A 15507-nucleotide genomic window follows, 5' to 3' on the forward strand; every position below is an offset into this window, starting at 1 on the left:
TTTGACTCACTGGTAAGTAATTAGTGGGTTTGAATGAATAAATTGTATTTAGCTTTGGATGTACATATTGGATCTGTTAATAATTATACTGGTGTTTCCATTTTTGCTAGTTACAAAAATATGAACCATATCCAGTCTTATCCTTTAATACCATCAGTGTTATTAGTGGAGATGGGTATGGTTCTCTATTGGAAGATCAGAAGATGCTGATACCCCTTACTCTGGGTTTGCTAGTCAATGCCCAATTGAGAGGTAGTAAAGATGAGGGAGATTCTGTGTGAGTGAGAGGAGATGTGGGACTTGACATGCAACAAAAGGCACAGAGATAGAGAGACGAGTGTGAACTTTGGCCAACCTACTGAATGAAGGGATTGTCTTCCTTATACTCTCTGCATAAGAGACTCTTTGCTGGGCACAATAATAGACTGCTGTAGCAGTGGCCCCTCTGCCTGGAAACAGGCTACAGTTATCTCCACTAACTACACTGGATATTTGTACAAATTGATGCAAATAACAGCTTCAGTTTGTGTGACATAAATTCTGATTTCGGCTTAGTTCTGTTTCTGTCCATCTGCTAAGTTTCTGCAAATCTTTTGTTACCATAAGACTGTTGAATAAGGTTTTGGTGGCCATCAGGACATTGAAGAGAACCTTGCACAGTCTTTTTAGGTATTTGGAAGGATGGTTGCTTTACCCATCTTGGAGAACTTCCCACAGTTCCTCCGTAGGTTTAGGCTGTCTCAGTCGCATCTGTTACGTCATGTAATCTTTTATGTTTGGACTAATACTACAAAATGAATCTGAGATGGATAAGAACCTCTGAAATGCCTAAGAGACTGTGAACAGTAATGCATGTATGCAAAATATATACGTGGGATGTTGTTGTGAATGGACATTATAAAGTCATATATATATATATATATATATATATATATATATATATATATATATATATATATATATATATATATATATATATATATATATATATATATATATGCAACCATATCTGAATTATTTATTGTTTTACAAGGAGAATACAGTGAGTGAGATATATTAGTATTCAATAGAATTTTTCTCCCATTTAGCAACTCTCCATCAGTTATTATTCCCAGGTAATATTTGGGTTGAAACTTGAGGCTCTAGTTTCATATTTCTGTTTTCCTTTGTGTCTGCAGTGCTTTTTTTGCCTCTATGTGATTCTCCACTTTCTCTCTGCTCAGCTCACATGCAGTCTTCCAAAAGAGGAATGAGAGAATTTTGCCTCATTCATTTTTATTTGCAGTGTTTTTCCCCAGAATTTTTAGCTGGTAATAAATTCTTCAACATCAATGACAAATCAAAGAATAAAGCTTAAAAAAGGATGGTTATATATACTATTTCACACTCACTGCTGCTCACTGATGGATAGCAGACTCTTAGAATGGAAGAGGCAACTGTTGCCATTACAAAAGACAAGATTGGCACAAAAATAAGTCTTTTAAGCTAATTAGACCTCTTTGTAATACTGCCGATGAACCATCTTGGTTGACGGCAAGTGATTAAATTACAGATTTTCATCAGTTGGCATGCGCTGCCCAAGCATTTGCAAGTGTGGCAGTGTGATCGAAAATTAACAACATGAGAACTATTGGAGTAAGTTGTTTTGATGGTGAGTTACCATATTTGTGTTATTGTTGCAGATAAAGGTCTGTTTCTAACGCATACTCCTCTCTAATAAGGCTTACTACTCTTAATTTTTTATTACTGAATTGTGGGAAAAACTGTCTAGTAAAAAGCAGCAGCATAAACTCAGCTTGGTTTCAATTGACTTCCTTAACCTGTGGTGTACGAATCATTCTTGCCATAATATGGTTTCTAACAGTTGTCAAATATGGCTGTCAACTTTATACCAACCTGACTTCTGCACAACGCAACTGATGGTCCCAACACCATTAAGAAGGCAAGAAATTCCACAAATTAACCATGACAAGGCACACCTGTGAAGTGAAAACCATTTCAGGTGATTTCCTCATGAAGCTCATTGAGAGAATGCCAAGAGTGTGCAAAGTAGTAATCAAAGCAAAGGGTGGCTATTTTAAAGAATCTAAAACATGAAACATGTTTTGACTTATTTCACACTTTTTTGTTTACTACATAATTCCATGTGTGTTCATTCATAGCTTTGATTTTTTCAGTGAGAATCTACAATGTGAATAGTCATGAAAATAGAGAAAAACCCTTGAATGAGAAGGTGTGTCCAAACTTTTTACTGGTAGTGTAATTTCCCATCTGATGCAGAAATACCGATTCATTTTAAATCAGTCAACAATGATTGGTTTTCCAAAGCTGAAGAGTGGCACAAAAATAGCCACAGAGTACAGCAATTAGGAGTATAGCTTAAAGCCTAGGAGGCATCTAAGAAGTTTTTGATGCTCCAGATAAAAAAAAGAAACTCTGCTTTCAGAAGGAGGATAAGAGTATAAAAAACAAATGCCTCAGGACACATTTATTTTGTCTAATTTGAAATTGTGTTGCACAGCAATATTAGGCTTTCTTGGCTCAGTTGTTGTGTGCATATGGGATCAAATAATATAATCTTGCCCATTGACATTCAGAAATTGAGCAAAAATAAGTGAGTAAACGAAAGCTTTTTGTTTGTGAAGGCCCACGGTCTCAGATTTTGAAAACCCCTCCTCTATGATACCATTTGCACTCTGACTATAACTTGTCCCTGATCATCTGACTCAAACACTTAATATCTCTGATCATTTTTCCCAAAAATTGCTGTAAACTTATTGCTGCACTTGCACTTCCCACCACAATTCATCACATTGCTGTCCAGTATCTCCTATATCTCCTGCCTCTCTTATCTCTATGGTACTTAAGTTACCTGTGATACTAGAAAAAAAAAAAACAAGAACTGTCACAATGTCAGAATTCTTGCATGGACTTGGTCCCAAAGCATTTGCTAAGACATCCCTAGTTCCAAACGTAGAAGCTGTAGTTATGCTCCTGAAACTAGGATACCATATTAAGAATTGAAGGTGTGATGCATTATCCTGTTGTAGTTGCTTGCATCCAGTGTAGTTTCAGACAAAGTTAGTGATATGTAATGGTGATAAATAACTGTATGGAAGAGACAAGAGAGGAGAGTAGGGGAGAGCAGCCCAGTGCATCATGGGAATCCCCTGGCAGTCTAAAACTATGGCAACATAACTAACGGACAGCTCAGGTGATCCCAAGCAGCCCTAACTATAAGCTTTTTCAAAGAGGAACGTTTTAAGCCTAATCATAAAAGTATGTGTTTGTATGTGAGCAGGATTTTAAATACTATCCTGGATTTTAGAGGGAGCCAGTGAAGAGAAGCTAATACAAGAGAAATGTGATCTCTTTTACGAGTTCCTGCAGCTGCAGAATTTTGGATTAGTTAGAAACTTTTAGGTGAGTTATTGGGACATCCTGTGAATTAGGAGTTACAGTAGTCCAGCCTAGAATTTACAAATGCATGGACTCATTCACATCTCGCTTGTATGTGCGCTCTTCTGTTACATTCATCACATTCTTGTCTTACCTGTCTCTTTTTTCTTTAACCCTGCAGATAGTTTGCATTTTAATGACCAGGACCCTTTAGGCTTCAGAGCAACGCTTTTCAGAACAAGTCAATCTTCAACTTTAGAAGATCAGCGTGTGTTTTCCAACATAAAACAGTTGTCTGACATCTTTAGCTTTAAGTCTGGAAAGTAAAGAGCAACTTTAAAGGTCTGTAAAATCACCCTGTCACTTTGACTTAGATGTGAGATGAGATCAATCAGAAAGACATGTCTATCAGTTAAGATCAGGAAAGTCTCATTATTACTTGTCTCAAACCGCAAAATAACAGAGAATATATATAAAAGCCCTAGGGCTGGACCCGAATATCTGGTTGCCGTGGTGATATCTGAATATTAATTTTGAGATCCGAATACTTGGAATACCCCTCCCCCCCATCACCGCCACTGCCACCACGTAGCTGCTTTACTGTCATTAAGCACTGGTATATCACAGTCTTGTGGACTGCAGTGATCTCTGGGGTCAGCATTACCTTTGACTGGCCAGTTGGCTGGCTGTGTCACACAGACCTACCAACTGTGACATCGCGCTTCACTACGCACGTATTTGAAAACAGAAGACAAAATGCCGAAGACGGAGATTCCCCCCCCCAATATCCGAAGCCCAGAAATTGCTATTGGGACCAGCCCTAAAAAGTACTCAGAGAGCGCAGTACTTCGCCAAGGCTGCTCAGCCATTGTATTGTTTCCAACAGATGAAATCCTTATTGAAAATGACTTTGCGGTGAGCACAGGTGTGTGTTGTGCGTTATGTACGGATACCGAATCGCGTGACCTAAATATGTAGCGGTGGGCAGAAATTGATGGGACTAGGAAACACCCCTACAAATTAATCAATTATTCCGTGTATGGTTTCCGATGGATAAGTCCTGATTAGTCCGCAGCGGTCGATTTGTATTAAGACCGCAATCATGTGATCTTCAGCAGGCAGCTGACGTAGTGTTCACTTGTAGTCAAGGTTACAGTGACACTGTGCCGCGATCTTGTAATGAAATCTTTAACAAATCAGTCGCTCCAGATGATATGCCACATCACTGCCAAAATCTAATCACTTGGTCCTTTCTGACCTTCCCTGAAAATTTCATCCAAATCTGTTTGTCCGTTTCTGAGTAATGTTGCTAACAGACAGACAAACAGACAGACAAATGTACACCGATCGTCGCATTTCTTGGCGGAGTAACAACCCTGCCACAGCACACAGTCAGAGTTCCCTTTGGCAGTGGAGTCAACTTCTCCCCTGCTTGGTTGTCAAAATGATGCTCTCAGAAAGCAAGAGCTTAGTTCCCTACCAGATATCTGACAAACCAAATTTTGTCTGTGTTAAATATGTAGAAGTAAGGTTTCTCAACGACCAAAATGCACATGCTGTAAATTGGAGAAGTACAAATAAAATGAGATAAAACATTGCAGCAAAAGATGGGTAAATTGCAGATTTCATCAAGCCATAGCTTGTAGCAAGGTGGTAATTTTCTGCTGTGCCAGAAGTCTCTCTGGTTTGTCAGTGAAACAAGATGTTTTTATTATGACATAATGCTGATCACCAGTCATCTGTCTCTTATGTAAGTCCACAGGCTGCAGGCTAAACCACAGCAGGCCTGTGTGATAGACGTACTCTGTAGCGTGATGGAAAAGCCCAGTAGATTCTCCTGAGCTCCAGAAAGACCAGGAGGGGACCATGTGATAGGCACTGAACAAGTGTGACATATACAAGAAATTAAGACACATGAGAGAAAAACGACTGGAGGAAAGAGAAGAGAGTGTGTGATGAGGAAGGGAGAGCTGGGGGGACAGATGAGGTTAACAGGAGAGAGACCCCCTCCTCTGTGTCACACCTCCTGAGGCAACTCAGAACATGATTAGTTGACTCCTTCATTTTATGAACTTTACTTTGCAGAATGTTTTCTTAATCCCTCGTGCCTCTGGACTTTTCTTCTTTTTATAAAGAGTACAGCGAGGGAAGAGTAAATCCTCCCTATTATATAAATCTGTGCTTCAGAGGCAGATTACTGGTGACTCTGCTGATGCCAGTGCAGTTTCAGCAACAACTTTGAGTATTTCAGTGTGGCACATTGCAGTTTACAGTGTATTCTGACACCTAGTGGACCTAAAAAGTAGCACATCCTTGACTCCTAAGTCATCCATCCATCCATTTTGTATATACTGCTTAATCCTCTGTAGGCTCGAGTCTATCCTAGCTGACTTATGATGAAGGCAGCTTTCACCTGGATAGGTCACCAGTCTATGTCAGGGATACACAGAGAGACAAACAAGCACACTCACATTCACGCCTCCGGACAATTTCGAATTACCAGTTAACCTCAGCATGTCTTTGACTGTGGGAGGAAGCCGGAGTACCCAAGGAAAACCCATGCATGCACAAGGAGAACATGGAAACTCCATGCAGAAAGATCTCAAGCCGAGAATTGAACTTTTGCTTTACATTTACAAACAAGAAAAGCACTCAGAGTGCAGTTCTTCGCCAAGGCTGTTTGTTCCTCAGTTCAGAAATCACGGCGGCATAGAATCTGGTCATTCGGATACCACTGTCACAACCGAATATTTGGATATTCAGGTCCAGCCCTACTGTCACCCCTATCTTTACCTTCAGCGCTAATTTTCTGGGCTGTAGCACACAGTCCTTTGTTACTTAGGTAACTGTGTGTGTGTGTGTGTGTGTGTGTGTGTCTAGGTGTATTGTGCATCTCAAGTTGCATGCAGCTCTAATTGCTCCCCTGATACACAGATAAATTACCTCTATTTGTGTCAGCATTGGTGATAACAGCTGCTCTGACAGCTGTAATCAATACTTTTCAGCGTGTGGCAGGACGGTGGCTTTCTGTTAAGGTTTTTAAGCTGTTAGCTTCTGTGTAAAGGTGGGGATCAAGCAGGGTGAAATATCTCATTCATGGTGCAGTTAAACAATAGTTTTTTCTTTTTCACTTTAAACAAAATCAAAGGTGTTTGGTTTAGCTACAGATATGTGTTTATCTGTTAAAAGCCATGATGTCTCGTCCAGCTTAACCGTGGTGTGACTGCAAGATAATCATTATTGGTTATTTTAACTCATATTTAGTATTTTGAAGAGGAGAAAATCATACCTGACTTTGTCAGCTGATTGACAGGCATTCATCAATGTGTAAATTCAGCTAGCTTTTGTGTTAAATTGTGTTTTGCACAGAATCACTGAACTGTGCATTATCAGTGGAAAAAGTTGCCTGAAAAACCGCATGGCTGTTGTGCGAAATCTTTTGGTACCCAGCTAGTTGCACTGTTGTTCTTATCATGTAATGTTTAATCAAACTATTATTCCCTTTCTCTATAAGAATGCATCTCTACATTGACTGCGACCCCCCCCCCCCTTGACCACTCAGTGATGAGTTGTACAGTCTGATGGCCAGGGGGACAAAAGAGTTCCCAAGCCTGTTGGTGGATTAGGTCAGAGACAGCAACCTGAAGCTGAACACACTCCTCTGCCTGATCACAGTCCTGTGCAGAGCATGCTGGGTGTTGTCCAGGATGGAGAGAATCTTCTCCAGGGTCCTTCTCTCTGCTGCTGAAACCAGAGAGTCCAGCTCTGTGCCCATCACTGAGCCAGCTCTCCTCACCAGTCTGTACAGTCATGCAGCATCCCTCTTTTTAATGTTCCCTCCCCAACAAACAACAGCATAAAAAAGAACAAAAACATCAGCAGCAGTTTCTTGCAGACGTTAAAGGACCCCAGTCTCCTCAGGAAGTACAAGCGACTCTGTCCTTTCGTGTAAATGCTGTCAGTGTTGTCTGACCAGTCCAGTTTATTGTCCAGCTGCAGTCCCAGGTACTTATAGGTCCTGACTGCCTCCACATCTGAGCCCCCGATGGAAACAGGCTGGAGATGGGGTCTATTCCTCCTGAAATCCACCACCATCTCCTTGGTCTTGGAGGTGTTCAGCTGCAGGTGATTTGAGCTACACCATCCCACGAAGTCCTTCACCAGGCCCCTGTACTCCCCCCCCTGCCCACCCTCGACACATCCAACAATCACAGTATCATCTGAGTACTTCTGCATGGGGCAGAGCTCAGACTCACAATGGAAGTCAGATGTGTAGAGCATGAACAGAACAAGGGAGAGCACAGTGCCCTGTGGTGCCCCCGTGCTGCTGAGCAGAGTCTCTGATGTGCAGCCACCCAAGCTGACAAACTGAGGCCTGTCAGTGAGGTAGTTCCCAATCCAGGAAACCAGGTGTGGGTCCCCTCTCAGAAGGATGGGCTGAATGGTGTTAAAGGTGCTGCTGAAGTCGAAAAACATCATCCTCACAGCCAGTGCCACTCCGTCCAAGTGAGAATGAGCCTTGTGCAGCAGGTACAGGATGGCGTCTTCCACCCCTCACCAGCAATTTCCTCAAATTGTACACAGTTGTAAATAATAAATGAAATCATGGCTTATGATACTTTCAGGTTCCTTGTATTGTGTAAGATGATTCACTGTTACACTGTCATGGCTTGCTGGGATTCTTGAATAGAAAAGAGCTATCATTAGTCTCATCAGTAGCACTTGTGATTTTCCAGCTATGAGAAGTAAAAATGCTGCTATGAACACAGACTCTTCTTTACCAGGATATGTCTAGGTGAGTGATACAAGTCAAAGTAATATCCATGTGAATGCCATTACCCAAGCTTCTCCAGCAAAATTATTGCATTGTAATAGATAACCAATGTTATTCACTTCACCCCTGAGTGTTTTTTAATATTTAAGCTAAGCTGTGTATATGCTGGTTTGCATGTCGTACAGCTCTTTTTTTTTTTAATGTCAGGCATTTGTGAAGCATAATTTTCCCAGCAGCAACCTTTTGAAAGCCACCACACTGGTAGGCTGGAATCAGCATAGGGGTCAGGTGCAATGTAGGACAGGTGGCAGATGTAGGTATGCACAGGGCATGCTGACCCCCAGCATCAAAGACTAGTTGATGAGACATGGAATGTCACTTTATTGGCAGGGAAGGAACTGGAGCTGACTGAGTGCACTTCTTTTCCGGTGTTTCCCAGAGTCAGAGAAACCGGGCAGGTGTGGGAATGTTCTTAAGCCCCCTGCTGAGTTGCGCTGTGTATGCGTTCTCTCTGGAGAACAAGAAGGTCATCTCCATGCAACTTCATGTCGTAGAAAGGAAAACTCTGACTGTTATCTAGCATTTCAGAGTAGCCAGCCTTCTTGGAGTCTCTGGGTGGGATCTGGGAAGGGACTTTGCCTGCAGACTCCATATTCAGAGAGAAAGAAGAAAAATGGGAGTGGGAGATGGGAGGAACGGCTTGCCCAATGTGAACCCGAGTAGTGTTCTGTTACTGGGCTTTTATGCTAGTCATAGAGTGGTAATAATGAACACCATGTTTGAGCATAAAGTTGCTCATAAGTGTACTTGTTACCAGAGCAACTTAGGCCAAAAGTCAATGATCACCACGGCTTTGTGGTTGTATCATCAGGCCTGCGTCATATGTCTCTTGTACACTTGGGTAAAGAGAGGAACAGAGACGTCAGCTGAGCACCAGTCCATCCATCCATTGTTGGATGATGGAAGGAGCCCGTTGAGGACCTCCTAAACCCGGCCAACCAGCCTCACCCATATCCGTGGCAGAGGTCAGTGAAGTAGTCAAAAAGCTTATCAGTGACAACGCACCAGGTGGGGAGGAGGGATGTCTAGACTAAGCAACCCGACCCCAGAAAGCAGAAGAGGATGGATGCCAGCTTAACGCTAAAGCCTGTGTGAGTGACAAAAGGACCTTTTTCCCTTAGACACACTGGCTACAAGTAATGTGAAATATGAAAGAGGCAGTTGCTCGGACTGTAGGCAGTTTTGTGTTGGCAAGCAGGGGACATTGGGGTTTTCCTAACAATGGGCCACCATGACAAATACTTTAGTGTGCAGTTAATGGCTTCTGGCCAGAACATAAGTATCCATGAGGAGTTGCAGTCAAGTATGACAGTCATCTTCCAGCCGATGTAACCAAGCTGTTATTGTGGTGATGTCATGTATATGTGAGGTGTAGCTCCATCGCCGTCCACTGTTCCTGAGCCGTTAGTTAAGAAAGTTGTTTAAAAATTTGCACTACTATAGACACAATGCTGCTTGCACTTTAGATATTTTGTTACTTGGTGGTCATCAGTGGCATGTGCCATTTTCGGCCAACTGGATCAAACTAATGCTGGCCCAGTTGGATTTTGGACGCTTTTTCTGAGTTTGGTGTCGCCACTTAATTGCTTGTATATGTCCACAAATTTTCAGCCTGATCTAGCTAGGATGATTAAAAACACTTGTGTGGGTGTGCTGCTGTCAGACTCTTGAAACTAGGGCTGAACACTTTAAAAATATGTTTGCAACTTTTCTGAAAGACATTGTGATTTGCTTTGCAATATTAAGTCGGGCTTTAGTTCAGTATTCCGTAAGATATTTAAGACATGATGGCACATTATCACATCAGATGCCATCAAGTTTGACTGTCATACAAGCAAGCTGGCATGGATTTGTAAATTCTGTATCCTAAATTGCAGCCTTTACAATTTGCTAAATGCATTGTTTCAAATTGCAATTTTGATTTAAAATGGCTTAACTGTTAAGTCCTACCAATGCCCGCCATTTATTCAGTTATTCTAAGAGCAGTTTTAGTGTTTATAAAGAAATAAAGAAATGCCTCTAGGGCTTTTGATGAGGCTTTCAGAAATTAGATGTAACACACACGAAAGAAAGAAATTATTGTCCTTTTCCACCTCTTGTAGTGAAACATCTAATATTCGGAACTCGCTGAGCATTGAGTAAGGAAGTATAGGTATTATGTTAGTCATTTATGTATATCCCTAAAGCCTATTCTTCATGCTTAATCCCTTTGTACTTTGTCAGTTCTGCGGTAGTGACATCATTCTGAGAAACAGCATTGACATTGGTTTGAAATATAGTAGTAATATTCAGTGGTTTTATGTTAATTGTATTATGAGAAATACCCTCAATAAACACAAAATCTGTGTCATCCCAACAGCAGAACCCTCCCCATTTTTATCATGAGAGCCTCTACAGTCCAACAGCATCACTAGTGCTGTTACTGTGACACACACTGCTGGACATCATTGCACACACACTGCCAACTGAGTTGAGGGAGAAGGCTTAAGGGGTGGTTGTCTGGCACTGTGTCACAGCCCAGCATAAAATAGAGGCACATGCAGAGCGGACACTCAACCAAACACACCCTGTTTGACAGAGATGCTTGACGAAAAAGAGAGAGCGTGTTAGAGGCTGCAGCAGAGACATGCTGAGGAAGCTGATGTGCAAGAAAATCTGCGCTCGTAAGATGATGCCTTTGTCTCTCCTCTTTTTCTACTTGCTGTGTATGGCTTCCTGTTTTTCTATGGAATATGGTTTTTGCCATCTTTCTATCATTGCTCTGCTCTCTCTGCCTGTGTGTTTCATGTCTCCAGGATTTCCTCTCACAACCTGTTGCTATTTCTCCCTGTTTTGTTTTGTATTTTTCTGTCTGATGCAGTGTCATGGTAATCATTTCTAAAGAGACATCTATGGAGCTGTTTTTTGTGTATGAGCCTTATCATTATATGGATTTTTTTTCATATATTGGTTGATGAAACAAATGTTGCAAGAAATATGCAATTAAAAGAGATTAACTTAATTCCTACAAAACAGGTTAATGTAAGGCTGTCTGCAAGCAGACATTCTTTTATTTGATAGATAGCTATGAAATCAATAGCATTTCTCTAAATGTCCTCAGAAATAGAATATGATCTAAGCTGCAAACGTTCCCTTTATCACCATGCCTTAGCTAATGGAAACCACCCAGCACTGTCATATCTGCCCCTGGCTAATCCCTCGTGTCAGCGGTCACGTTGGACAGGTGATAGTGGGCTATGTATCCATGCATGGCTGCCAAACCAGATTAAAGTCAGATGGATGGATAGATGAAGGTTGGATGGATACATACGCACAACCTGACAGACTTACTGCACTGCATTTCCCCTTGGGCAGGCAGAGATCATACAATGCAGCGATGACTCAGGCCAGCTTAATAACAAGAGAATGATGGTATATGTCACAGTTGACATTATTTCCAGCCAGGACGAACCCTATGTGGTAACACAGACTTCTGAGAGAGAGCGATGTGACTAAGTGATGACTTAATAATGATGTGTTGATCCTTACTGGTAACATCCCAACACAAATTTAAATGCTATCCACTTAATGGATAACATTTAAATTTGTGTTGGGTTTTACCAACATTCCAATGAGCATTGAACCAGCTTAATTCAATGGTTACTTTATTCATTACCTATTTCTCCCCTTGTGTTCCAGATAAAAACTTTGAGGATGAGGACTCTGTGGATGGAGGCCGGTCCTCCTCTTCTTCCTCCTCCAAAGCACCCCCCAGTGGCAGGAGGACTGTAATGAGCTCAGTGAAAAGACCCAGCTCAGCCACCACTACAAAGGCCCCAGGTGAGGAAAGCATTCTGTCTACCCATATGGACACAGTTATAATGCCTACTATACTGTACAGTACTTATAATTCATCTGTCGATACAGTTGCAGCTGAAAGAAATCTTTCATAAAAATCTTATTTATAGTACTATTATATCTTTACGTGTGCAGAAGTAGCACAACTATTTAAACAAATGAAGAATCAAATCAGTCCTTTATTGCTATTAAGAACCTTCCTCAAAAAAGTTGTTAAACATCTGTGTTTTTTTTAAGGTAAAGAAGCAGGTGCTGGTGCTGTTGATGAAGAGGATTTCATTAAAGCCTTTGAAGATGTGCCCTCAGTCCAGGTATGTTGAGCCAGTGTTGTCACTGTCTCTCTTTGTAGCCTGCTTGAGATGTCTTTCAGCCAAGTGGTGTGGTGGCTATCCTACCTAGTAGTACAGTCTAATCATTTAGGTGATTGGTCCACATCTTTTGTCCAGTATTGTTACAGCCTCTCAAGAATGCATCGTACTTACTGAGATTGATAGTTTTTGCTTTTGTCGACAAAAAATTGGCATACATATCCATTTTTCCTGGAACATAAATCAAAATGATGTTTTGGTGATCCCTGATTTTATATCAAGTACACTATATTGCCAAAAGTATTCACTCACCTGCCTTGACTCGCATATGAACGTAAGTGACATCCCATTCCTAATCCATAGGGTTCAATATGACGTCGGTCCACCCTTTGCAGCTATAACAGCTTCAACTCTTCTGGGAAGGCTATCCACAAGGTTTAGGAGTGTGTTTATGGGAATTTTTGACCATTCTTCCAGAAGCTCATTTGTGAGGTCACACACTGATGTTGGACCAGAAGGTCTGGCTCTCAGTCTCCACACTAATTCATCCCAAAGGTGTTCTATCGGGTTGAGGTCAGGACTCTGTGCAGGCCAGTCAAGTTCATCCACACCAGACTCTGTCATCCATGTCTTTATGGACCTTGCTTTGTGCACTGGTGCACAGTCATGTTGGAAGAGGAAGGGGCCAGCTCCAAACTGTTCCCACAAAGTTGGGAGCATGGAATTGTCCAAAATGTCTTGGTATGCTGAAGCATTCAGAGTTCCTTTCACTGGAACTAAGGGGCCAAGCCCAGCTCCTGAAAAACAACCCCACACCATAATCCCCCCTCCACCAAACTTTACACTTGGCACAATGCAGTCCGACAAGTATGGTTCTCCTGGCAACCGCCAAACCCAGATTCGTCCATCAGATTGCCAGATGGAGAAGCACGATTTGTCACTCCAGAAAACGCGTCTCCACTGCTCTAGAGTCCAGTGGCGGCGTGCTTTACACCACTGCATCCGACGCTTTGCATTGCACTTGGTGATGTATGGCTTGGATGCAGCTGCTCAGCCATGGAAACCCATTCCATGAAGCTCTCTGCTGAAGCACTGTTCTTGAGCTAATCTGAAGGCCACGTGAGGTTTGAAGGTCTGTAATGATTGACTCTGCAGAAAGTTGGCGACCTCTTGGCACTATGCGCCTCAGCATCCGCTGACCCCACTCCATCAGTTTACGTGGCCTACCACTTGGTGGCTGAGTTGCTGTTGTTCCCACACACTTCCACTTTCTTATAATACAGCTGACAGTTGACTGTGGAACATTTAGGAGTGAGGAAATGTCACGACTGGATTTGTTGCACAGGTGGCATCCTATCACAGTTCCACGCTGGAATTCACTGAGCTCCTGAGAGTGACCCATTCTTTCACAAATGTTTGTAAAAGCAGTCTGCATGCCTAGGTGCTTGATTTTATACACCTGTAGCCATGGAAGTGATTGGAACACCTGATTCTGATTATTTGGATGGGTGAGCGAATACTTTTGGCAATATAGTGTAGGTCAAAGTTGTCACTTCTCTGCTTTAGTATTTTTATATCTACTTGATTGATTTTAACAGACAACCTTGGTTTCAAGATGAGCTTATAACTGAAGTGATTCTCTGACCAGACAATTCCTCTAGTGCCACAATATGGTGGATGTTTATGATTTTGAGCAAATACCTATTCAACTTATGAAATTCCCAACAGCCTCATACTTTGTGTTTAGTGTTAATCAACAAATGCTAACATTATGAACTGAGGTGGTGAACAAGGTAAACATTTTACCAGCTTAGCATCAGCATGGTAACATTGTCACATAGCTAGCCCTATCTCCACAATGCTGGAGAATAATCTGGGTGCACCTCATTATCATTCTGCTGTAGGTTGAAAACACTTGTTTGTTTGTATTTCTTTAAACCAATCATAACTGTCTTGGCCAGCGGCAAAGGCCAAAGGGCAGTGACAATACTTGTGTAAATTAGTGATGGGGGAATTATTTCAATGAAACTTTTGCTTGCAGGGAGATGAGCACTGCCATTACTAGAGCCAGTTCACTGAGAGAGCTGACTATTGCGCAGTCCAAATCTTCTTCAACACTGGCCATTTTCAGCCTGTAGGTTGCCTTTTGAAGGTTGTTATTGTTGTTTGCAGATAGTAAACGGCAGCAGAAAGCTGTGAGAAATATACAACAGAAATGTGGGGCTTTCACTTAAAGTCTATATCCAGTGAGTCCTACTACAGGGCTGCTAGTGTGGCCACAGACTTAAGGAGTACAAATAGCAGCACAAAGGGGAAGAAGACAGAGCGGCAGAATCCCACAAACATCATGGCTCTGCAACATCATTAAGTAAATAATGATAATTATCTTTGTCCAGATCTACTCTAACAGAGAACTAGAGGACCAGCTGACAAAGATCAGAGAAGTGCTGTCTGATGACAAACATGACTGGGAGCACCGAGTGGTCGCGGTAAGCAAAATTTATACTGTCTCTCTAACACATGTATATGGGGTACAAGTGCATATATTCAATGGCAATATACCAAAATATGTCTTTGTCTCATTCAACTTCTTTTCTGTCTTGTTCACCAGCTGAAAAAGGTCCGTTCACTCATGTTGGCGGGAGCTACTGAGTATGAAGGTTTCCCTCAGCAGTTGCGGCTTCTGGAGGCTCCCTTTAAGCTGTCGGCTAAAGACCTGCGCTCCCAGGTGGTCCGTGAGGCTTGCATCACACTAGGGTAAGAAAGGAGAATCTATCATCTTATGAAGTCTTTTGAATGCTTTTGGAACACCACAATTTGTGATATATTACAGTAACTCTTATCCAACACAGTGATAATTTCAGTTTGTACTATGCGTTAAAAGTATGTAGTTATTTCACCTCCCTGACAAATAATGTCATAAATTGTTAAAGAATTACAAGATTATCATCATGTCCACCCCTGTTTATGACAAATACATCTCATTGCCAAAGAAAGTAAAATTGTCCTCTAAACACTATAAACTAAAATTGTCCTCTAGTGTAAACAGCGATAAAGGAGTGCTTTGCGTAACACTGTGCCCTGTTGGAGTCTCCAGTTTTATATGTTTTTTCTACTTTGTTAAATTTT

General features: G+C 41.7%; 1 protein-coding gene across 42 annotated transcripts in view; it reads left to right on the forward strand.

Annotated features, from left to right (window-relative positions):
- The window catches only part of clasp1a (cytoplasmic linker associated protein 1a), a 104102-nt gene that overhangs the window by 50893 nt on the left and 37702 nt on the right, over positions 1–15507 (forward strand). For all 42 annotated transcript variants that reach the window (XM_055015479.1, XM_055015484.1, XM_055015494.1 and 39 more), the window contains 4 exons: positions 11912–12052; positions 12308–12381; positions 14775–14867; positions 14990–15135. In XM_055015479.1, the coding sequence (XP_054871454.1) occupies positions 11912–12052; positions 12308–12381; positions 14775–14867; positions 14990–15135 (454 nt within the window). The remainder of the gene's footprint in view (positions 1–11911; positions 12053–12307; positions 12382–14774; positions 14868–14989; positions 15136–15507) is intronic.

Source organism: Amphiprion ocellaris, chromosome 11, assembly GCF_022539595.1.
Source record: "Amphiprion ocellaris isolate individual 3 ecotype Okinawa chromosome 11, ASM2253959v1, whole genome shotgun sequence".
NCBI lineage: Eukaryota > Metazoa > Chordata > Actinopteri > Pomacentridae > Amphiprion > Amphiprion ocellaris.